This window comes from Diadema setosum, chromosome 3 (assembly GCF_964275005.1).
Source record: "Diadema setosum chromosome 3, eeDiaSeto1, whole genome shotgun sequence".
In the NCBI taxonomy this organism is placed as follows: Eukaryota; Metazoa; Echinodermata; class Echinoidea; order Diadematoida; family Diadematidae; genus Diadema; species Diadema setosum.
Genome location: NC_092687.1, coordinates 14,310,883 through 14,335,512, shown reverse-complemented (window position 1 = coordinate 14,335,512; position 24,630 = coordinate 14,310,883). Strand labels below are relative to the sequence as shown.

General features: G+C 45.3%; 4 protein-coding genes across 4 annotated transcripts; all 4 read left to right on the top strand.

Moving 5' to 3' along the window:
* The first annotated feature begins 2,913 nt into the window (after positions 1 to 2,913).
* Positions 2,914 to 3,288, top strand: LOC140246599 (histone H2B.1, embryonic-like). The gene is made up of 2 exons (XM_072325940.1): positions 2,914 to 2,998; positions 3,062 to 3,288. The coding sequence occupies exons 1-2, from the start codon at positions 2,914 to 2,916 to the stop codon at positions 3,286 to 3,288; spliced, it is 312 nt and encodes a 103-aa protein (XP_072182041.1).
* A 6,740-nt stretch (positions 3,289 to 10,028) lies between these two features.
* LOC140246598 (histone H2B.1, embryonic-like) lies at positions 10,029 to 10,403 on the top strand. Its single transcript, XM_072325938.1, has 2 exons — positions 10,029 to 10,113; positions 10,177 to 10,403. The coding sequence occupies exons 1-2, from the start codon at positions 10,029 to 10,031 to the stop codon at positions 10,401 to 10,403; spliced, it is 312 nt and encodes a 103-aa protein (XP_072182039.1).
* A 6,737-nt stretch (positions 10,404 to 17,140) lies between these two features.
* Positions 17,141 to 17,515, top strand: LOC140246597 (histone H2B.1, embryonic-like). Its single transcript, XM_072325937.1, has 2 exons — positions 17,141 to 17,225; positions 17,289 to 17,515. Exons 1-2 carry the CDS (start codon positions 17,141 to 17,143, stop codon positions 17,513 to 17,515), a joined length of 312 nt encoding a protein of 103 aa, XP_072182038.1.
* Positions 17,516 to 24,255: 6,740 nt separating this feature from the next.
* Positions 24,256 to 24,630, top strand: LOC140246596 (histone H2B.1, embryonic-like). Its single transcript, XM_072325936.1, has 2 exons — positions 24,256 to 24,340; positions 24,404 to 24,630. The coding sequence occupies exons 1-2, from the start codon at positions 24,256 to 24,258 to the stop codon at positions 24,628 to 24,630; spliced, it is 312 nt and encodes a 103-aa protein (XP_072182037.1).

The window sequence follows — 24,630 nt, the reverse complement described above, 5'->3', positions numbered from 1 at the left end:
AAGAAGAAGGCGACAAAGAAGAAGCCGGCGAAGAAGACAGCAACCAAGTCGGAGAAAACGAAGACGCCCAAGAAGAAGACCGCAGCAAAGAAGCCATCCAAGAAGGCAACCCCGAAGAAAGTGGCGAAGAAGACGACGACCAAATCCAAGGCGGCAAAACCAAAGAAGCCTGCTGCCAAGAAGGGTGCCAAATAAGTTTATTTGCACCTCACACCAAAAATCAAACGGCTCTTTTAAGAGCCACCACAAACCCAAGAAAGAATAATTGTTGCAGTATCAACTAGTCGATGGAATGATGCACTGAGAAAAGAAAGGAAAAAAAAAAAAGAAGGAAATACACGAAACGGGGAAATAGAAAGGAATAGTTTACAAAAAGAGAAATCATTCTATATTGGTGAATTTATGTTGAAAAGGAGAGAAATGGTAGATGAAGGCACAGTTGAGGAGTTTTATGTGTTACTCAAGAGCAAACAATTGTGTGAGAGCTAGCGAAAATAGGCTAAACAGAATGCGAGCGGGGGGGGGGAGGGTGATGGTTTTCGTTTGGGAGAGAAGTTTTACTCTGAAAAATCGTTTCGAGCTCGAAATTATGTGAGTGTGAGTGTGTGTACATATGTATATGTATATGTATATATCTGCCACTCCATATCTATGTAGCTTCATGCTGTCAATATTATCATATGTGTATTGTATTTGTTCATTTCTTTAGGTAATGTGCGACAGAGTAATGTATGTGATGTGACACAGTGCCCGTCCGACTCGCGGTGCTGGTCTGGTCAACGTAACGAACGGCCGTGAGGTGGCGCACTCGATCCAGCCGGATCTCGTGCAGGCGGATCGTGGGCTGGCCGCGGCGGACAGTAGGAGAATGGGGCGTCGCCCTCCATGTCCGCAAAGCGGTTACTTAACCCTGTTCGGTCATTGGGAGCGTCATCATTCGGCTTTTGGATCTCTCATCAGCTAAACCACAATCAACTCACGCCATCATGTCTGGACGCGGTAAAGGAGGCAAAGGACTAGGAAAGGGAGGAGCAAAGCGGCACCGCAAAGTTCTTCGAGATAACATCCAGGGCATCACCAAGCCAGCCATCCGTCGTCTGGCAAGAAGGGGCGGCGTGAAGCGAATCTCGGGCCTCATCTACGAAGAAACCCGCGGAGTCCTGAAAGTCTTCCTTGAGAACGTGATCCGCGATGCAGTGACATACTGCGAGCATGCCAAACGCAAGACGGTTACTGCCATGGACGTCGTCTACGCATTGAAGAGGCAGGGACGAACACTCTACGGATTTGGCGGCTAGAATTTAACGGCCTCCTGCACCACAAAACAACGGCTCTTTTCAGAGCCACCACATTATCAAGAAAGAATACACTTAATGAAACAAGTTTCCACATCTCTTTCCTTTTCTTTATTACGGAACGTCATCATAAGTAGCACGTTTGAATCAATGCGCAATCTATCTATCTATATAACCACACTGTTCGTACATCTTTTAAGTTCAGATTTCTGTTTCGTGGCAATGCTCTTAAAACGCCCTCATTATACGCTTTGCAGAGTTTACCGGTTGTAATTGAAGGTAATAGAATAATTATGGCATCCATTCGCTGATCACAGCCCCCAGTTGCAAATAGAGAGAGTGAGAGAGAGAGAAAGAAAAAGAGAGACGTTATTTTCATAAGTAAAGTTGTTGTCATACAATTGTAAAGTTGTTGTCATACAATTGTAAAGTTGTTGCTTTATGTGTAAAGTTGTTGCCTTTTTGGTAAAGTTGTTGCTCCCATAGTGGGCGGGTTGTATAAAGCAACAACATTACACATTTCTTTGGTGAAGTTGTTGCCTCTGCTCACAGATATTTCAGAGTTGTGAAGCTCACAATGCACATGCCGCCCCACGCCTGGACATGGACTGGAATTTGGAGATACTACCAAGACAGTATCATTCAGAAAAAAAAAAAAAAAAAAAAAAACAGAAGATAAAAAAGACACACACACACACACGCACACACACACACACCCACCAAAAAAAAAAACACACACACACAAAAAAAACCAAAACAAACCCTGCTAATTATTGACTACATTGTATTATGAATCAAGTAGATTGTTTGGCTTCACCTGATATTGAGTTAAACTCACTAAAGAGGATAGATTCTATACCCTATTTGGCATATAGCCAATTTTACGCAGATTCAATACCCTCAATACAAAATGTGGGTAAGTCTGGACAATATCTTGCTGTCTGACATTGGCTTTTGGTATTGTGCAGTGGGAAACAAGCAGTCAATCAATCAATCAATCAATCAATCAATCAAGTAGGTAAAAAAAGAAGAGTATCAGCAAAATATGAATGCAAGAAGGTATGTTTTTTTTTTTCTAACGCAAAATGAATATTTACAAATAGATTTCAGCTTCAGCGTGTCAGCAAGCGGCGACGAAGGTAGATAACATGTGTAAGCTTAACACGCAATCAAAAGGAATAAGGGAAGTTAGCAGCTTTTTTGCGAGATACGAAACAGAATATATATAGTTACAGGAGATTTTCTAGATCTAGTTTGATTACAAAGAGAAAAGAAAAGAAAAGTAAATGGTGATTTAATATTTGCAGAGAATATTATTCACGTTTTTCATTTTTACACGCAATTCGTGAACAAATTAAGGTAAAATTGGACAAAAATCTGTCTACTGCCATCTGGTGGCAGAAACCGTTATTCCACCACCGCGGCCGGCCGGCCGGCAGGCGGGGCCGTCACGCCCGCCTGAATCGATGCTTCTGCTAATCCTCATCTAATTTGCATGAACTGTGCGAGCGGATCCTCCGAACGCGTATAAAAGAGGAAAGGGGGCAGCTGACCATAACATTTCTCTTTCAAAGCTGCATCGAATTCGCATCCGCCTAGTCTCTAGTCAACGCTCACAATGGCTCCTCCATCCGGACAAGTTGCCAAGAAGGGTTCCAAGAAAGCTGCCAAGGCTCCCCGGCCCAATGCCGACAAGAAGAGGCGTAGGAAGAGGAAGGAGAGCTACGGCATCTACATCTACAAGGTTCTGAAGCAAGTCCACCCAGATACTGGAATTTCGAGTCGCGCCATGTCCATCATGAACAGCTTCGTCAACGACATTTTCGAACGCATCGCCGCCGAAGCTGCACGTCTCGGTCAGTACAACAAGAAGTCGACCATCAGCAGCCGTGAAGTGCAGACCGCAGTGCGCCTCCTTCTCCCCGGAGAACTGGCAAAGCACGCCGTCAGCGAGGGCACCAAAGCTGTCACCAAGTACACTACATCCAAGTAGATGTCCACAGTCGCCTATATCTCAAACGGCCCTTATCAGGGCCACCACATAACCAAGAAAGAATATCCCACTGTTGTATGAAAACCTAATCATATCCTAATTATAACGAATCGAAAAGCTAGTACTTTACCCACCAGAGAAATACAAATCATCGCTTGTTTATAGTGACTTCACATTGTATGCTTATTTATATTTGCTTCTCGTGTTCACTTAATGTATTCCTTAATTAGTTTATTGACAGCACCACCTGATTGAAACATGGTAAAATTAGGCAAACATATTACAGATTAATGTTTAAGACCCGCACAATATAGATTAACTTCCAATCAGCCAGCTCTTCCCTTTCGGGTAAAAGAGTGTATTAAATTACCACACCGCTTTATATAATCGTCTTCTTAACGAGCTGTTGCTATATGAATCTATTCCAAATACCATCATGCACGTATAGTAATAATATCACTGTTACAGCAGCCTGCATACAGAAAAAAATCGTTCGGAATGATGTTTTCAGTATATTATACGCCGCAATAATCATTGAATTCGCGAGCTGGTATCTCAACGGCGCCATCTACGGGAAGGCGTGAACAGGTTGAGCGGCGTGACCAACCATAGCGGACGGGACGGGTGGGGGCCGCCGCTGCGGGGCTGGTGCGCCCAGATCGGACAAAGGAAATCACTGCTTGACCAATCACAGGCCACGGATTGGATCCGTCCCGGGTCTAGGGATCCATCGTCCGCGATATAAAATGGGAGCTGGATGTCCGGCGGTTTCATTCTCTTCCCAACTCCGCATCGAAAAAACTCCCCACTCGTTACCTGAAGAAAACATGGCTCGCACCAAGCAGACGGCTCGCAAGTCGACTGGAGGCAAGGCTCCTCGCAAGCAACTGGCTACGAAGGCTGCTCGCAAGAGTGCCCCCGCCACCGGAGGAGTGAAGAAACCTCATCGCTATAGGCCCGGCACAGTCGCACTTCGTGAGATTCGCCGCTACCAGAAGAGCACCGAACTTCTCATCCGCAAACTCCCCTTCCAGCGACTTGTTCGTGAGATTGCTCAGGATTTCAAGACCGAGCTGCGCTTCCAAAGTTCTGCTGTCATGGCCCTCCAAGAAGCGAGCGAGGCTTATCTCGTCGGTCTGTTCGAAGACACCAACCTGTGCGCCATCCACGCCAAGCGGGTTACCATCATGCCCAAGGACATTCAGCTGGCCCGTCGCATCCGGGGAGAGAGGGCGTAGAGAGAGGCCTGTCCTCCGTGGTCGCACCACACAACACAACGGCTCTTTTCAGAGCCACCACATTATCAAGAAAGAATATCATGGTTCATACAGGACAATATTCTGTTTGTTATTCTTAGTTTTAAAAAGTAGAGCCTTGGATGATGTTAGATATTTATGTATTTAAAAGTGCACACGTAGTTGAACGGAAATGAAAAATGAGAACAAGAAAACCACAAAGATAAATGAAATGCACGTAAAGTAGGGATATCTGCCCCCCCCCCCTTCAAATGAAACGCAGTCTACGGTGATTATGTACCTAGCAAATCAATTCATATGTAATTGAGACGAGAAGGGGTCTGTAAGGTGCTTGATAGAGAGGGAGAGAGAGAGAGAGGGGAGAGGGATAGATAGGGAGACAGAAGGAGTGAAGGGAAGGGGGTAAGAAAAAGTAAAACTATATGGTCAAGAAAAGGAAAAAAAAAAAAGAAAGATTGTGACGTTAATTCGGAGCCTTTTTACCAATGTGTTGACGTGATCTGAATGCTGATTCAACACACTGAAAGTGTGTATTCACAATTGCTTTATTGTGAAATATAATATATGGACAGCCGCCGCGATACAACTAGCTGCATTGAACTACTAGACACTGTGCCGAGTTAGCCAGCAAGAGGGCAGCAAACAGCGCTTGTGTCCGCACTGGCAGCAGTAGCAGCTGCCCACTTCTGCCACCGGCTACGCTGATTGGTCGACCGGTCAACAAAAGGATCTTGACCCGCTGGATCCCCGAGCGGGGTATAAATGGGTGCGGAAACAATCGGCGGGGATCACACTCTCAGTTGAATCAGCATTCAGATCACGTCAACACATTTGTCTCTCCGTCTCCAATCATGTCTGGACGAGGAAAATCTGGCAAGGCTCGCACCAAGGCCAAGTCTCGATCATCACGCGCCGGCCTGCAGTTCCCCGTCGGCCGAGTTCATCGCTTCCTTCGTAAAGGCAACTACGCCCAGAGAGTAGGCGCTGGTGCACCAGTGTACCTAGCTGCTGTTCTGGAGTACCTGACCGCTGAGATTCTGGAGCTGGCCGGCAACGCCGCACGCGATAACAAGAAGACGAGGATCATCCCGCGACATCTTCAACTTGCCGTTCGCAACGACGAAGAGCTGAACAAGCTGCTGGGAGGCGTGACAATCGCTCAGGGTGGTGTACTGCCAAACATCCAGGCTGTGCTTCTGCCGAAGAAGACTGCAAAGTCCAGTTAGACACTTCACGGCGGCTCTTTTCAACCAAACGGCCCTTATCAGGGCCACCACATTTTCCAGAAAGAATACATTCAATTCATCATGCTATTTTGTGTTGTGTTGAGATTTCCGCTATATCTGGTTTTTTTTTCTTTTCTTTTCTTTTTCTTTTTTTTTCCTTTCTCTCTCTCTCTCTCTCTCTCTCTCTCTCTCTAATTATCCTTACTTGAATCACACATAAATATAGGAAATGTAGAGAAAGGAAGAAATATAATGATAAATATGTAAGGTGACAATGCATGATATTATATAAGGAGACAAAATGGATAAGGGATATCTAGACTAAAGAATAAAGACTAAATATGTAAGGTGGCAATACATACCATTAGATGAGGAGAGAATATGGAGTAAAGAATAAGCATAGACTAGAGTATGAAAATAAGCAAGAGTTACGTACCAAGTTAATTTCGGAAGAATTTATGAATTTATGAAATGCACAGATGATAAATCGTCAGGCGAGGCCGTTCTGAGGTTAAAAAGAAGGTATTAAAACAAAAGAGTAATTTATCGACAACATAAGAACAGCACAGCCACATGTATGTAGGAAGTTTGTGTGTTTGATTGCATTAATGCTCTAGTGTTTGTGCGTTTGCTGTCTAAAATTGTTGCAGTTTTCGGCATGTTGTAATATAAAACAGCTGCCTTAGGGAAACACGTGGATAAAACAAATGGAGCAGAAAAGTAAATCAAGTAATATGAAACAGAGAACAGATGTGGAAGCACATTAGGCAGAGCGTCTGCACGACGCCATGCCCGAGATGTCCGGTGATTCCTTCGAGGTACGCAATGAGCTGATAAAACGACAGTGCGAAGGTTGCGAGTCATTAGTTTTGTTCCACTACTCTCTGACTCACTACGTATCGCATCGATTGTTATCGTGATGGCGGCTTCGGAAGCAGCAAAGAAGACGACCAAGAAGAAAGCGCCCGAGCATCCACCGACCCAGGTGATGGTCAATGCTGCTATCGGCGCACTGAAGGAGCGGAATGGATCATCGCTTCAGGCCATTAAGAAGTACATCGCAGCCAACTACAAAGTAGGCGATATGGACCGACAGACCATCTTCATCAAGCGAGCTCTGCGGAAAGGGGTTGCCAACGAGACACTGGTTCAGACGAAAGGTGTCGGGGCATCTGGCTCTTTCAAGCTGAACGTCAAGGCAGCAAAGGCAGAGGCGGCGGAGAAGGCACGAAAAGAGAAGCAGAAGGCAAAGGTCAAGGCTGACCGCGAGAAGGCAAAGGCAAAGGCAGCCGCAAAGAAAGAGAAGGCGGTCGCCAAGAAGGCCAAAGCTGCAGCAGAAAAGAAGGAGAAGAAGAAGAAGGCGACAAAGAAGAAGCCGGCGAAGAAGACAGCAACCAAGTCGGAGAAAACGAAGACGCCCAAGAAGAAGACCGCAGCAAAGAAGCCATCCAAGAAGGCAACCCCGAAGAAAGTGGCGAAGAAGACGACGACCAAATCCAAGGCGGCAAAACCAAAGAAGCCTGCTGCCAAGAAGGGTGCCAAATAAGTTTATTTGCACCTCACACCAAAAATCAAACGGCTCTTTTAAGAGCCACCACAAACCCAAGAAAGAATAATTGTTGCAGTATCAACTAGTCGATGGAATGATGCACTGAGAAAAGAAAGGAAAAAAAAAAAAGAAGGAAATACACGAAACGGGGAAATAGAAAGGAATAGTTTACAAAAAGAGAAATCATTCTATATTGGTGAATTTATGTTGAAAAGGAGAGAAATGGTAGATGAAGGCACAGTTGAGGAGTTTTATGTGTTACTCAAGAGCAAACAATTGTGTGAGAGCTAGCGAAAATAGGCTAAACAGAATGCGAGCGGGGGGGGGGAGGGTGATGGTTTTCGTTTGGGAGAGAAGTTTTACTCTGAAAAATCGTTTCGAGCTCGAAATTATGTGAGTGTGAGTGTGTGTACATATGTATATGTATATGTATATATCTGCCACTCCATATCTATGTAGCTTCATGCTGTCAATATTATCATATGTGTATTGTATTTGTTCATTTCTTTAGGTAATGTGCGACAGAGTAATGTATGTGATGTGACACAGTGCCCGTCCGACTCGCGGTGCTGGTCTGGTCAACGTAACGAACGGCCGTGAGGTGGCGCACTCGATCCAGCCGGATCTCGTGCAGGCGGATCGTGGGCTGGCCGCGGCGGACAGTAGGAGAATGGGGCGTCGCCCTCCATGTCCGCAAAGCGGTTACTTAACCCTGTTCGGTCATTGGGAGCGTCATCATTCGGCTTTTGGATCTCTCATCAGCTAAACCACAATCAACTCACGCCATCATGTCTGGACGCGGTAAAGGAGGCAAAGGACTAGGAAAGGGAGGAGCAAAGCGGCACCGCAAAGTTCTTCGAGATAACATCCAGGGCATCACCAAGCCAGCCATCCGTCGTCTGGCAAGAAGGGGCGGCGTGAAGCGAATCTCGGGCCTCATCTACGAAGAAACCCGCGGAGTCCTGAAAGTCTTCCTTGAGAACGTGATCCGCGATGCAGTGACATACTGCGAGCATGCCAAACGCAAGACGGTTACTGCCATGGACGTCGTCTACGCATTGAAGAGGCAGGGACGAACACTCTACGGATTTGGCGGCTAGAATTTAACGGCCTCCTGCACCACAAAACAACGGCTCTTTTCAGAGCCACCACATTATCAAGAAAGAATACACTTAATGAAACAAGTTTCCACATCTCTTTCCTTTTCTTTATTACGGAACGTCATCATAAGTAGCACGTTTGAATCAATGCGCAATCTATCTATCTATATAACCACACTGTTCGTACATCTTTTAAGTTCAGATTTCTGTTTCGTGGCAATGCTCTTAAAACGCCCTCATTATACGCTTTGCAGAGTTTACCGGTTGTAATTGAAGGTAATAGAATAATTATGGCATCCATTCGCTGATCACAGCCCCCAGTTGCAAATAGAGAGAGTGAGAGAGAGAGAAAGAAAAAGAGAGACGTTATTTTCATAAGTAAAGTTGTTGTCATACAATTGTAAAGTTGTTGTCATACAATTGTAAAGTTGTTGCTTTATGTGTAAAGTTGTTGCCTTTTTGGTAAAGTTGTTGCTCCCATAGTGGGCGGGTTGTATAAAGCAACAACATTACACATTTCTTTGGTGAAGTTGTTGCCTCTGCTCACAGATATTTCAGAGTTGTGAAGCTCACAATGCACATGCCGCCCCACGCCTGGACATGGACTGGAATTTGGAGATACTACCAAGACAGTATCATTCAGAAAAAAAAAAAAAAAAACAGAAGATAAAAAAGACACACACACACACACGCACACACACACACACCCACCAAAAAAAAAACACACACACACAAAAAAAACCAAAACAAACCCTGCTAATTATTGACTACATTGTATTATGAATCAAGTAGATCGTTTGGCTTCACCTGATATTGAGTTAAACTCACTAAAGAGGATAGATTCTATACCCTATTTGGCATATAGCCAATTTTACGCAGATTCAATACCCTCAATACAAAATGTGGGTAAGTCTGGACAATATCTTGCTGTCTGACATTGGCTTTTGGTATTGTGCAGTGGGAAACAAGCAGTCAATCAATCAATCAATCAATCAATCAATCAAGTAGGTAAAAAAAGAAGAGTATCAGCAAAATATGAATGCAAGAAGGTATGTTTTTTTTTTTTCTAACGCAAAATGAATATTTACAAATAGATTTCAGCTTCAGCGTGTCAGCAAGCGGCGACGAAGGTAGATAACATGTGTAAGCTTAACACGCAATCAAAAGGAATAAGGGAAGTTAGCAGCTTTTTTGCGAGATACGAAACAGAATATATATAGTTACAGGAGATTTTCTAGATCTAGTTTGATTACAAAGAGAAAAGAAAAGAAAAGTAAATGGTGATTTAATATTTGCAGAGAATATTATTCACGTTTTTCATTTTTACACGCAATTCGTGAACAAATTAAGGTAAAATTGGACAAAAATCTGTCTACTGCCATCTGGTGGCAGAAACCGTTATTCCACCACCGCGGCCGGCCGGCCGGCAGGCGGGGCCGTCACGCCCGCCTGAATCGATGCTTCTGCTAATCCTCATCTAATTTGCATGAACTGTGCGAGCGGATCCTCCGAACGCGTATAAAAGAGGAAAGGGGGCAGCTGACCATAACATTTCTCTTTCAAAGCTGCATCGAATTCGCATCCGCCTAGTCTCTAGTCAACGCTCACAATGGCTCCTCCATCCGGACAAGTTGCCAAGAAGGGTTCCAAGAAAGCTGCCAAGGCTCCCCGGCCCAATGCCGACAAGAAGAGGCGTAGGAAGAGGAAGGAGAGCTACGGCATCTACATCTACAAGGTTCTGAAGCAAGTCCACCCAGATACTGGAATTTCGAGTCGCGCCATGTCCATCATGAACAGCTTCGTCAACGACATTTTCGAACGCATCGCCGCCGAAGCTGCACGTCTCGGTCAGTACAACAAGAAGTCGACCATCAGCAGCCGTGAAGTGCAGACCGCAGTGCGCCTCCTTCTCCCCGGAGAACTGGCAAAGCACGCCGTCAGCGAGGGCACCAAAGCTGTCACCAAGTACACTACATCCAAGTAGATGTCCACAGTCGCCTATATCTCAAACGGCCCTTATCAGGGCCACCACATAACCAAGAAAGAATATCCCACTGTTGTATGAAAACCTAATCATATCCTAATTATAACGAATCGAAAAGCTAGTACTTTACCCACCAGAGAAATACAAATCATCGCTTGTTTATAGTGACTTCACATTGTATGCTTATTTATATTTGCTTCTCGTGTTCACTTAATGTATTCCTTAATTAGTTTATTGACAGCACCACCTGATTGAAACATGGTAAAATTAGGCAAACATATTACAGATTAATGTTTAAGACCCGCACAATATAGATTAACTTCCAATCAGCCAGCTCTTCCCTTTCGGGTAAAAGAGTGTATTAAATTACCACACCGCTTTATATAATCGTCTTCTTAACGAGCTGTTGCTATATGAATCTATTCCAAATACCATCATGCACGTATAGTAATAATATCACTGTTACAGCAGCCTGCATACAGAAAAAAATCGTTCGGAATGATGTTTTCAGTATATTATACGCCGCAATAATCATTGAATTCGCGAGCTGGTATCTCAACGGCGCCATCTACGGGAAGGCGTGAACAGGTTGAGCGGCGTGACCAACCATAGCGGACGGGACGGGTGGGGGCCGCCGCTGCGGGGCTGGTGCGCCCAGATCGGACAAAGGAAATCACTGCTTGACCAATCACAGGCCACGGATTGGATCCGTCCCGGGTCTAGGGATCCATCGTCCGCGATATAAAATGGGAGCTGGATGTCCGGCGGTTTCATTCTCTTCCCAACTCCGCATCGAAAAAACTCCCCACTCGTTACCTGAAGAAAACATGGCTCGCACCAAGCAGACGGCTCGCAAGTCGACTGGAGGCAAGGCTCCTCGCAAGCAACTGGCTACGAAGGCTGCTCGCAAGAGTGCCCCCGCCACCGGAGGAGTGAAGAAACCTCATCGCTATAGGCCCGGCACAGTCGCACTTCGTGAGATTCGCCGCTACCAGAAGAGCACCGAACTTCTCATCCGCAAACTCCCCTTCCAGCGACTTGTTCGTGAGATTGCTCAGGATTTCAAGACCGAGCTGCGCTTCCAAAGTTCTGCTGTCATGGCCCTCCAAGAAGCGAGCGAGGCTTATCTCGTCGGTCTGTTCGAAGACACCAACCTGTGCGCCATCCACGCCAAGCGGGTTACCATCATGCCCAAGGACATTCAGCTGGCCCGTCGCATCCGGGGAGAGAGGGCGTAGAGAGAGGCCTGTCCTCCGTGGTCGCACCACACAACACAACGGCTCTTTTCAGAGCCACCACATTATCAAGAAAGAATATCATGGTTCATACAGGACAATATTCTGTTTGTTATTCTTAGTTTTAAAAAGTAGAGCCTTGGATGATGTTAGATATTTATGTATTTAAAAGTGCACACGTAGTTGAACGGAAATGAAAAATGAGAACAAGAAAACCACAAAGATAAATGAAATGCACGTAAAGTAGGGATATCTGCCCCCCCCCCCCTTCAAATGAAACGCAGTCTACGGTGATTATGTACCTAGCAAATCAATTCATATGTAATTGAGACGAGAAGGGGTCTGTAAGGTGCTTGATAGAGAGGGAGAGAGAGAGAGAGGGGAGAGGGATAGATAGGGAGACAGAAGGAGTGAAGGGAAGGGGGTAAGAAAAAGTAAAACTATATGGTCAAGAAAAGGAAAAAAAAAAAGAAAGATTGTGACGTTAATTCGGAGCCTTTTTACCAATGTGTTGACGTGATCTGAATGCTGATTCAACACACTGAAAGTGTGTATTCACAATTGCTTTATTGTGAAATATAATATATGGACAGCCGCCGCGATACAACTAGCTGCATTGAACTACTAGACACTGTGCCGAGTTAGCCAGCAAGAGGGCAGCAAACAGCGCTTGTGTCCGCACTGGCAGCAGTAGCAGCTGCCCACTTCTGCCACCGGCTACGCTGATTGGTCGACCGGTCAACAAAAGGATCTTGACCCGCTGGATCCCCGAGCGGGGTATAAATGGGTGCGGAAACAATCGGCGGGGATCACACTCTCAGTTGAATCAGCATTCAGATCACGTCAACACATTTGTCTCTCCGTCTCCAATCATGTCTGGACGAGGAAAATCTGGCAAGGCTCGCACCAAGGCCAAGTCTCGATCATCACGCGCCGGCCTGCAGTTCCCCGTCGGCCGAGTTCATCGCTTCCTTCGTAAAGGCAACTACGCCCAGAGAGTAGGCGCTGGTGCACCAGTGTACCTAGCTGCTGTTCTGGAGTACCTGACCGCTGAGATTCTGGAGCTGGCCGGCAACGCCGCACGCGATAACAAGAAGACGAGGATCATCCCGCGACATCTTCAACTTGCCGTTCGCAACGACGAAGAGCTGAACAAGCTGCTGGGAGGCGTGACAATCGCTCAGGGTGGTGTACTGCCAAACATCCAGGCTGTGCTTCTGCCGAAGAAGACTGCAAAGTCCAGTTAGACACTTCACGGCGGCTCTTTTCAACCAAACGGCCCTTATCAGGGCCACCACATTTTCCAGAAAGAATACATTCAATTCATCATGCTATTTTGTGTTGTGTTGAGATTTCCGCTATATCTGGTTTTTTTTCTTTTCTTTTCTTTTTCTTTTTTTTTCCTTTCTCTCTCTCTCTCTCTCTCTCTCTCTCTAATTATCCTTACTTGAATCACACATAAATATAGGAAATGTAGAGAAAGGAAGAAATATAATGATAAATATGTAAGGTGACAATGCATGATATTATATAAGGAGACAAAATGGATAAGGGATATCTAGACTAAAGAATAAAGACTAAATATGTAAGGTGGCAATACATACCATTAGATGAGGAGAGAATATGGAGTAAAGAATAAGCATAGACTAGAGTATGAAAATAAGCAAGAGTTACGTACCAAGTTAATTTCGGAAGAATTTATGAATTTATGAAATGCACAGATGATAAATCGTCAGGCGAGGCCGTTCTGAGGTTAAAAAGAAGGTATTAAAACAAAAGAGTAATTTATCGACAACATAAGAACAGCACAGCCACATGTATGTAGGAAGTTTGTGTGTTTGATTGCATTAATGCTCTAGTGTTTGTGCGTTTGCTGTCTAAAATTGTTGCAGTTTTCGGCATGTTGTAATATAAAACAGCTGCCTTAGGGAAACACGTGGATAAAACAAATGGAGCAGAAAAGTAAATCAAGTAATATGAAACAGAGAACAGATGTGGAAGCACATTAGGCAGAGCGTCTGCACGACGCCATGCCCGAGATGTCCGGTGATTCCTTCGAGGTACGCAATGAGCTGATAAAACGACAGTGCGAAGGTTGCGAGTCATTAGTTTTGTTCCACTACTCTCTGACTCACTACGTATCGCATCGATTGTTATCGTGATGGCGGCTTCGGAAGCAGCAAAGAAGACGACCAAGAAGAAAGCGCCCGAGCATCCACCGACCCAGGTGATGGTCAATGCTGCTATCGGCGCACTGAAGGAGCGGAATGGATCATCGCTTCAGGCCATTAAGAAGTACATCGCAGCCAACTACAAAGTAGGCGATATGGACCGACAGACCATCTTCATCAAGCGAGCTCTGCGGAAAGGGGTTGCCAACGAGACACTGGTTCAGACGAAAGGTGTCGGGGCATCTGGCTCTTTCAAGCTGAACGTCAAGGCAGCAAAGGCAGAGGCGGCGGAGAAGGCACGAAAAGAGAAGCAGAAGGCAAAGGTCAAGGCTGACCGCGAGAAGGCAAAGGCAAAGGCAGCCGCAAAGAAAGAGAAGGCGGTCGCCAAGAAGGCCAAAGCTGCAGCAGAAAAGAAGGAGAAGAAGAAGAAGGCGACAAAGAAGAAGCCGGCGAAGAAGACAGCAACCAAGTCGGAGAAAACGAAGACGCCCAAGAAGAAGACCGCAGCAAAGAAGCCATCCAAGAAGGCAACCCCGAAGAAAGTGGCGAAGAAGACGACGACCAAATCCAAGGCGGCAAAACCAAAGAAGCCTGCTGCCAAGAAGGGTGCCAAATAAGTTTATTTGCACCTCACACCAAAAATCAAACGGCTCTTTTAAGAGCCACCACAAACCCAAGAAAGAATAATTGTTGCAGTATCAACTAGTCGATGGAATGATGCACTGAGAAAAGAAAGGAAAAAAAAAAAGAAGGAAATACACGAAACGGGGAAATAGAAAGGAATAGTTTACAAAAAGAGAAATCATTCTATATTGGTGAATTTATGTTGAAAAGGAGAGAAATGGTAGATGAAGGCACAGTTGAGGAGTTTTATGTGTTACTCAAGAGCAAACAATTGTGTGAGAGCTAGCGAAAATAGGCTAAACAGAATGCGAGCGGGGGGGGGGAGGGTGATGGTTTTCGTTTGGGAGAGAAGTTTTACTCTGAAAAATCGTTTCGAGCTCGAAATTATGTGAGTGTGAGTGTGTGTACATATGTATATGTATATGTATATATCTGCCACTCCATATCTATGTAGCTTCATGCTGTCAATATTATCATATGTGTATTGTATTTGTTCATTTCTTTAGGTAATGTGCGACAGAGTAATGTATGTGATGTGACACAGTGCCCGTCCGACTCGCGGTGCTGGTCTGGTCAACGTAACGAACGGCCGTGAGGTGGCGCACTCGATCCAGCCGGATCTCGTGCAGGCGGATCGTGGGCTGGCCGCGGCGGACAGTAGGAGAATGGGGCGTCGCCCTCCATGTCCGCAAAGCGGTTACTTAACCCTGTTCGGTCATTGGGAGCGTCATCATTCGGCTTTTGGATCTCTCATCAGCTAAACCACAATCAACTCACGCCATCATGTCTGGACGCGGTAAAGGAGGCAAAGGACTAGGAAAGGGAGGAGCAAAGCGGCACCGCAAAGTTCTTCGAGATAACATCCAGGGCATCACCAAGCCAGCCATCCGTCGTCTGGCAAGAAGGGGCGGCGTGAAGCGAATCTCGGGCCTCATCTACGAAGAAACCCGCGGAGTCCTGAAAGTCTTCCTTGAGAACGTGATCCGCGATGCAGTGACATACTGCGAGCATGCCAAACGCAAGACGGTTACTGCCATGGACGTCGTCTACGCATTGAAGAGGCAGGGACGAACACTCTACGGATTTGGCGGCTAGAATTTAACGGCCTCCTGCACCACAAAACAACGGCTCTTTTCAGAGCCACCACATTATCAAGAAAGAATACACTTAATGAAACAAGTTTCCACATCTCTTTCCTTTTCTTTATTACGGAACGTCATCATAAGTAGCACGTTTGAATCAATGCGCAATCTATCTATCTATATAACCACACTGTTCGTACATCTTTTAAGTTCAGATTTCTGTTTCGTGGCAATGCTCTTAAAACGCCCTCATTATACGCTTTGCAGAGTTTACCGGTTGTAATTGAAGGTAATAGAATAATTATGGCATCCATTCGCTGATCACAGCCCCCAGTTGCAAATAGAGAGAGTGAGAGAGAGAGAAAGAAAAAGAGAGACGTTATTTTCATAAGTAAAGTTGTTGTCATACAATTGTAAAGTTGTTGTCATACAATTGTAAAGTTGTTGCTTTATGTGTAAAGTTGTTGCCTTTTGGTAAAGTTGTTGCTCCCATAGTGGGCGGGTTGTATAAAGCAACAACATTACACATTTCTTTGGTGAAGTTGTTGCCTCTGCTCACAGATTATTTCAGAGTTGTGAAGCTCACAATGCACATGCCGCCCCACGCCTGGACATGGACTGGAATTTGGAGATACTACCAAGACAGTATCATTCAGAAAAAAAAAAAAAAAAAAACAGAAGATAAAAAAGACACACACACACACACGCACACACACACACACCCACCAAAAAAAAAAACACACACACACAAAAAAAAACCAAAACAAACCCTGCTAATTATTGACTACATTGTATTATGAATCAAGTAGATTGTTTGGCTTCACCTGATATTGAGTTAAACTCACTAAAGAGGATAGATTCTATACCCTATTTGGCATATAGCCAATTTTACGCAGATTCAATACCCTCAATACAAAATGTGGGTAAGTCTGGACAATATCTTGCTGTCTGACATTGGCTTTTGGTATTGTGCAGTGGGAAACAAGCAGTCAATCAATCAATCAATCAATCAATCAATCAAGTAGGTAAAAAAAGAAGAGTATCAGCAAAATATGAATGCAAGAAGGTATGTTTTTTTTTTTCTAACGCAAAATGAATATTTACAAATAGATTTCAGCTTCAGCGTGTCAGCAAGCGGCGACGAAGGTAGATAACATGTGTAAGCTTAACACGCAATCAAAAGGAATAAGGGAAGTTAGCAGCTTTTTTGCGAGATACGAAACAGAATATATATAGTTACAGGAGATTTTCTAGATCTAGTTTGATTACAAAGAGAAAAGAAAAGAAAAGTAAATGGTGATTTAATATTTGCAGAGAATATTATTCACGTTTTTCATTTTTACACGCAATTCGTGAACAAATTAAGGTAAAATTGGACAAAAATCTGTCTACTGCCATCTGGTGGCAGAAACCGTTATTCCACCACCGCGGCCGGCCGGCCGGCAGGCGGGGCCGTCACGCCCGCCTGAATCGATGCTTCTGCTAATCCTCATCTAATTTGCATGAACTGTGCGAGCGGATCCTCCGAACGCGTATAAAAGAGGAAAGGGGGCAGCTGACCATAACATTTCTCTTTCAAAGCTGCATCGAATTCGCATCCGCCTAGTCTCTAGTCAACGCTCACAATGGCTCCTCCATCCGGACAAGTTGCCAAGAAGGGTTCCAAGAAAGCTGCCAAGGCTCCCCGGCCCAATGCCGACAAGAAGAGGCGTAGGAAGAGGAAGGAGAGCTACGGCATCTACATCTACAAGGTTCTGAAGCAAGTCCACCCAGATACTGGAATTTCGAGTCGCGCCATGTCCATCATGAACAGCTTCGTCAACGACATTTTCGAACGCATCGCCGCCGAAGCTGCACGTCTCGGTCAGTACAACAAGAAGTCGACCATCAGCAGCCGTGAAGTGCAGACCGCAGTGCGCCTCCTTCTCCCCGGAGAACTGGCAAAGCACGCCGTCAGCGAGGGCACCAAAGCTGTCACCAAGTACACTACATCCAAGTAGATGTCCACAGTCGCCTATATCTCAAACGGCCCTTATCAGGGCCACCACATAACCAAGAAAGAATATCCCACTGTTGTATGAAAACCTAATCATATCCTAATTATAACGAATCGAAAAGCTAGTACTTTACCCACCAGAGAAATACAAATCATCGCTTGTTTATAGTGACTTCACATTGTATGCTTATTTATATTTGCTTCTCGTGTTCACTTAATGTATTCCTTAATTAGTTTATTGACAGCACCACCTGATTGAAACATGGTAAAATTAGGCAAACATATTACAGATTAATGTTTAAGACCCGCACAATATAGATTAACTTCCAATCAGCCAGCTCTTCCCTTTCGGGTAAAAGAGTGTATTAAATTACCACACCGCTTTATATAATCGTCTTCTTAACGAGCTGTTGCTATATGAATCTATTCCAAATACCATCATGCACGTATAGTAATAATATCACTGTTACAGCAGCCTGCATACAGAAAAAAATCGTTCGGAATGATGTTTTCAGTATATTATACGCCGCAATAATCATTGAATTCGCGAGCTGGTATCTCAACGGCGCCATCTACGGGAAGGCGTGAACAGGTTGAGCGGCGTGACCAACCATAGCGGACGGGACGGGTGGGGGCCGCCGCTGCGGGGCTGGTGCGCCCAGATCGGACAAAGGAAATCACTGCTTGACCAATCACAGGCCACGGATTGGATCCGTCCCGGGTCTAGGGATCCATCGTCCGCGATATAAAATGGGAGCTGGATGTCCGGCGGTTTCATTCTCTTCCCAACTCCGCATCGAAAAAACTCCCCACTCGTTACCTGAAGAAAACATGGCTCGCACCAAGCAGACGGCTCGCAAGTCGACTGGAGGCAAGGCTCCTCGCAAGCAACTGGCTACGAAGGCTGCTCGCAAGAGTGCCCCCGCCACCGGAGGAGTGAAGAAACCTCATCGCTATAGGCCCGGCACAGTCGCACTTCGTGAGATTCGCCGCTACCAGAAGAGCACCGAACTTCTCATCCGCAAACTCCCCTTCCAGCGACTTGTTCGTGAGATTGCTCAGGATTTCAAGACCGAGCTGCGCTTCCAAAGTTCTGCTGTCATGGCCCTCCAAGAAGCGAGCGAGGCTTATCTCGTCGGTCTGTTCGAAGACACCAACCTGTGCGCCATCCACGCCAAGCGGGTTACCATCATGCCCAAGGACATTCAGCTGGCCCGTCGCATCCGGGGAGAGAGGGCGTAGAGAGAGGCCTGTCCTCCGTGGTCGCACCACACAACACAACGGCTCTTTTCAGAGCCACCACATTATCAAGAAAGAATATCATGGTTCATACAGGACAATATTCTGTTTGTTATTCTTAGTTTTAAAAAGTAGAGCCTTGGATGATGTTAGATATTTATGTATTTAAAAGTGCACACGTAGTTGAACGGAAATGAAAAATGAGAACAAGAAAACCACAAAGATAAATGAAATGCACGTAAAGTAGGGATATCTGCCCCCCCCCCCTTCAAATGAAACGCAGTCTACGGTGATTATGTACCTAGCAAATCAATTCATATGTAATTGAGACGAGAAGGGGTCTGTAAGGTGCTTGATAGAGAGGGAGAGAGAGAGAGAGGGGAGAGGGATAGATAGGGAGACAGAAGGAGTGAAGGGAAGGGGGTAAGAAAAAGTAAAACTATATGGTCAAGAAAAGGAAAAAAAAAAAGAAAGATTGTGACGTTAATTCGGAGCCTTTTTACCAATGTGTTGACGTGATCTGAATGCTGATTCAACACACTGAAAGTGTGTATTCACAATTGCTTTATTGTGAAATATAATATATGGACAGCCGCCGCGATACAACTAGCTGCATTGAACTACTAGACACTGTGCCGAGTTAGCCAGCAAGAGGGCAGCAAACAGCGCTTGTGTCCGCACTGGCAGCAGTAGCAGCTGCCCACTTCTGCCACCGGCTACGCTGATTGGTCGACCGGTCAACAAAAGGATCTTGACCCGCTGGATCCCCGAGCGGGGTATAAATGGGTGCGGAAACAATCGGCGGGGATCACACTCTCAGTTGAATCAGCATTCAGATCACGTCAACACATTTGTCTCTCCGTCTCCAATCATGTCTGGACGAGGAAAATCTGGCAAGGCTCGCACCAAGGCCAAGTCTCGATCATCACGCGCCGGCCTGCAGTTCCCCGTCGGCCGAGTTCATCGCTTCCTTCGTAAAGGCAACTACGCCCAGAGAGTAGGCGCTGGTGCACCAGTGTACCTAGCTGCTGTTCTGGAGTACCTGACCGCTGAGATTCTGGAGCTGGCCGGCAACGCCGCACGCGATAACAAGAAGACGAGGATCATCCCGCGACATCTTCAACTTGCCGTTCGCAACGACGAAGAGCTGAACAAGCTGCTGGGAGGCGTGACAATCGCTCAGGGTGGTGTACTGCCAAACATCCAGGCTGTGCTTCTGCCGAAGAAGACTGCAAAGTCCAGTTAGACACTTCACGGCGGCTCTTTTCAACCAAACGGCCCTTATCAGGGCCACCACATTTTCCAGAAAGAATACATTCAATTCATCATGCTATTTTGTGTTGTGTTGAGATTTCCGCTATATCTGGTTTTTTTTTCTTTTCTTTTCTTTTTCTTTTTTTTTCCTTTCTCTCTCTCTCTCTCTCTCTCTCTCTCTCTAATTATCCTTACTTGAATCACACATAAATATAGGAAATGTAGAGAAAGGAAGAAATATAATGATAAATATGTAAGGTGACAATGCATGATATTATATAAGGAGACAAAATGGATAAGGGATATCTAGACTAAAGAATAAAGACTAAATATGTAAGGTGGCAATACATACCATTAGATGAGGAGAGAATATGGAGTAAAGAATAAGCATAGACTAGAGTATGAAAATAAGCAAGAGTTACGTACCAAGTTAATTTCGGAAGAATTTATGAATTTATGAAATGCACAGATGATAAATCGTCAGGCGAGGCCGTTCTGAGGTTAAAAAGAAGGTATTAAAACAAAAGAGTAATTTATCGACAACATAAGAACAGCACAGCCACATGTATGTAGGAAGTTTGTGTGTTTGATTGCATTAATGCTCTAGTGTTTGTGCGTTTGCTGTCTAAAATTGTTGCAGTTTTCGGCATGTTGTAATATAAAACAGCTGCCTTAGGGAAACACGTGGATAAAACAAATGGAGCAGAAAAGTAAATCAAGTAATATGAAACAGAGAACAGATGTGGAAGCACATTAGGCAGAGCGTCTGCACGACGCCATGCCCGAGATGTCCGGTGATTCCTTCGAGGTACGCAATGAGCTGATAAAACGACAGTGCGAAGGTTGCGAGTCATTAGTTTTGTTCCACTACTCTCTGACTCACTACGTATCGCATCGATTGTTATCGTGATGGCGGCTTCGGAAGCAGCAAAGAAGACGACCAAGAAGAAAGCGCCCGAGCATCCACCGACCCAGGTGATGGTCAATGCTGCTATCGGCGCACTGAAGGAGCGGAATGGATCATCGCTTCAGGCCATTAAGAAGTACATCGCAGCCAACTACAAAGTAGGCGATATGGACCGACAGACCATCTTCATCAAGCGAGCTCTGCGGAAAGGGGTTGCCAACGAGACACTGGTTCAGACGAAAGGTGTCGGGGCATCTGGCTCTTTCAAGCTGAACGTCAAGGCAGCAAAGGCAGAGGCGGCGGAGAAGGCACGAAAAGAGAAGCAGAAGGCAAAGGTCAAGGCTGACCGCGAGAAGGCAAAGGCAAAGGCAGCCGCAAAGAAAGAGAAGGCGGTCGCCAAGAAGGCCAAAGCTGCAGCAGAAAAGAAGGAGAAGAAGAAGAAGGCGACAAAGAAGAAGCCGGCGAAGAAGACAGCAACCAAGTCGGAGAAAACGAAGACGCCCAAGAAGAAGACCGCAGCAAAGAAGCCATCCAAGAAGGCAACCCCGAAGAAAGTGGCGAAGAAGACGACGACCAAATCCAAGGCGGCAAAACCAAAGAAGCCTGCTGCCAAGAAGGGTGCCAAATAAGTTTATTTGCACCTCACACCAAAAATCAAACGGCTCTTTTAAGAGCCACCACAAACCCAAGAAAGAATAATTGTTGCAGTATCAACTAGTCGATGGAATGATGCACTGAGAAAAGAAAGGAAAAAAAAAAAGAAGGAAATACACGAAACGGGGAAATAGAAAGGAATAGTTTACAAAAAGAGAAATCATTCTATATTGGTGAATTTATGTTGAAAAGGAGAGAAATGGTAGATGAAGGCACAGTTGAGGAGTTTTATGTGTTACTCAAGAGCAAACAATTGTGTGAGAGCTAGCGAAAATAGGCTAAACAGAATGCGAGCGGGGGGGGGGGAGGGTGATGGTTTTCGTTTGGGAGAGAAGTTTTACTCTGAAAAATCGTTTCGAGCTCGAAATTATGTGAGTGTGAGTGTGTGTACATATGTATATGTATATGTATATATCTGCCACTCCATATCTATGTAGCTTCATGCTGTCAATATTATCATATGTGTATTGTATTTGTTCATTTCTTTAGGTAATGTGCGACAGAGTAATGTATGTGATGTGACACAGTGCCCGTCCGACTCGCGGTGCTGGTCTGGTCAACGTAACGAACGGCCGTGAGGTGGCGCACTCGATCCAGCCGGATCTCGTGCAGGCGGATCGTGGGCTGGCCGCGGCGGACAGTAGGAGAATGGGGCGTCGCCCTCCATGTCCGCAAAGCGGTTACTTAACCCTGTTCGGTCATTGGGAGCGTCATCATTCGGCTTTTGGATCTCTCATCAGCTAAACCACAATCAACTCACGCCATCATGTCTGGACGCGGTAAAGGAGGCAAAGGACTAGGAAAGGGAGGAGCAAAGCGGCACCGCAAAGTTCTTCGAGATAACATCCAGGGCATCACCAAGCCAGCCATCCGTCGTCTGGCAAGAAGGGGCGGCGTGAAGCGAATCTCGGGCCTCATCTACGAAGAAACCCGCGGAGTCCTGAAAGTCTTCCTTGAGAACGTGATCCGCGATGCAGTGACATACTGCGAGCATGCCAAACGCAAGACGGTTACTGCCATGGACGTCGTCTACGCATTGAAGAGGCAGGGACGAACACTCTACGGATTTGGCGGCTAGAATTTAACGGCCTCCTGCACCACAAAACAACGGCTCTTTTCAGAGCCACCACATTATCAAGAAAGAATACACTTAATGAAACAAGTTTCCACATCTCTTTCCTTTTCTTTATTACGGAACGTCATCATAAGTAGCACGTTTGAATCAATGCGCAATCTATCTATCTATATAACCACACTGTTCGTACATCTTTTAAGTTCAGATTTCTGTTTCGTGGCAATGCTCTTAAAACGCCCTCATTATACGCTTTGCAGAGTTTACCGGTTGTAATTGAAGGTAATAGAATAATTATGGCATCCATTCGCTGATCACAGCCCCCAGTTGCAAATAGAGAGAGTGAGAGAGAGAGAAAGAAAAAGAGAGACGTTATTTTCATAAGTAAAGTTGTTGTCATACAATTGTAAAGTTGTTGTCATACAATTGTAAAGTTGTTGCTTTATGTGTAAAGTTGTTGCCTTTTTGGTAAAGTTGTTGCTCCCATAGTGGGCGGGTTGTATAAAGCAACAACATTACACATTTCTTTGGTGAAGTTGTTGCCTCTGCTCACAGATATTTCAGAGTTGTGAAGCTCACAATGCACATGCCGCCCCACGCCTGGACATGGACTGGAATTTGGAGATACTACCAAGACAGTATCATTCAGAAAAAAAAAAAAAAAAAAACAGAAGATAAAAAAGACACACACACACACACGCACACACACACACACCCACCAAAAAAAAAAACACACACACACAAAAAAAACCAAAACAAACCCTGCTAATTATTGACTACATTGTATTATGAATCAAGTAGATTGTTTGGCTTCACCTGATATTGAGTTAAACTCACTAAAGAGGATAGATTCTATACCCTATTTGGCATATAGCCAATTTTACGCAGATTCAATACCCTCAATACAAAATGTGGGTAAGTCTGGACAATATCTTGCTGTCTGACATTGGCTTTTGGTATTGTGCAGTGGGAAACAAGCAGTCAATCAATCAATCAATCAATCAATCAATCAAGTAGGTAAAAAAAGAAGAGTATCAGCAAAATATGAATGCAAGAAGGTATGTTTTTTTTTTTTCTAACGCAAAATGAATATTTACAAATAGATTTCAGCTTCAGCGTGTCAGCAAGCGGCGACGAAGGTAGATAACATGTGTAAGCTTAACACGCAATCAAAAGGAATAAGGGAAGTTAGCAGCTTTTTTGCGAGATACGAAACAGAATATATATAGTTACAGGAGATTTTCTAGATCTAGTTTGATTACAAAGAGAAAAGAAAAGAAAAGTAAATGGTGATTTAATATTTGCAGAGAATATTATTCACGTTTTTCATTTTTACACGCAATTCGTGAACAAATTAAGGTAAAATTGGACAAAAATCTGTCTACTGCCATCTGGTGGCAGAAACCGTTATTCCACCACCGCGGCCGGCCGGCCGGCAGGCGGGGCCGTCACGCCCGCCTGAATCGATGCTTCTGCTAATCCTCATCTAATTTGCATGAACTGTGCGAGCGGATCCTCCGAACGCGTATAAAAGAGGAAAGGGGGCAGCTGACCATAACATTTCTCTTTCAAAGCTGCATCGAATTCGCATCCGCCTAGTCTCTAGTCAACGCTCACAATGGCTCCTCCATCCGGACAAGTTGCCAAGAAGGGTTCCAAGAAAGCTGCCAAGGCTCCCCGGCCCAATGCCGACAAGAAGAGGCGTAGGAAGAGGAAGGAGAGCTACGGCATCTACATCTACAAGGTTCTGAAGCAAGTCCACCCAGATACTGGAATTTCGAGTCGCGCCATGTCCATCATGAACAGCTTCGTCAACGACATTTTCGAACGCATCGCCGCCGAAGCTGCACGTCTCGGTCAGTACAACAAGAAGTCGACCATCAGCAGCCGTGAAGTGCAGACCGCAGTGCGCCTCCTTCTCCCCGGAGAACTGGCAAAGCACGCCGTCAGCGAGGGCACCAAAGCTGTCACCAAGTACACTACATCCAAGTAG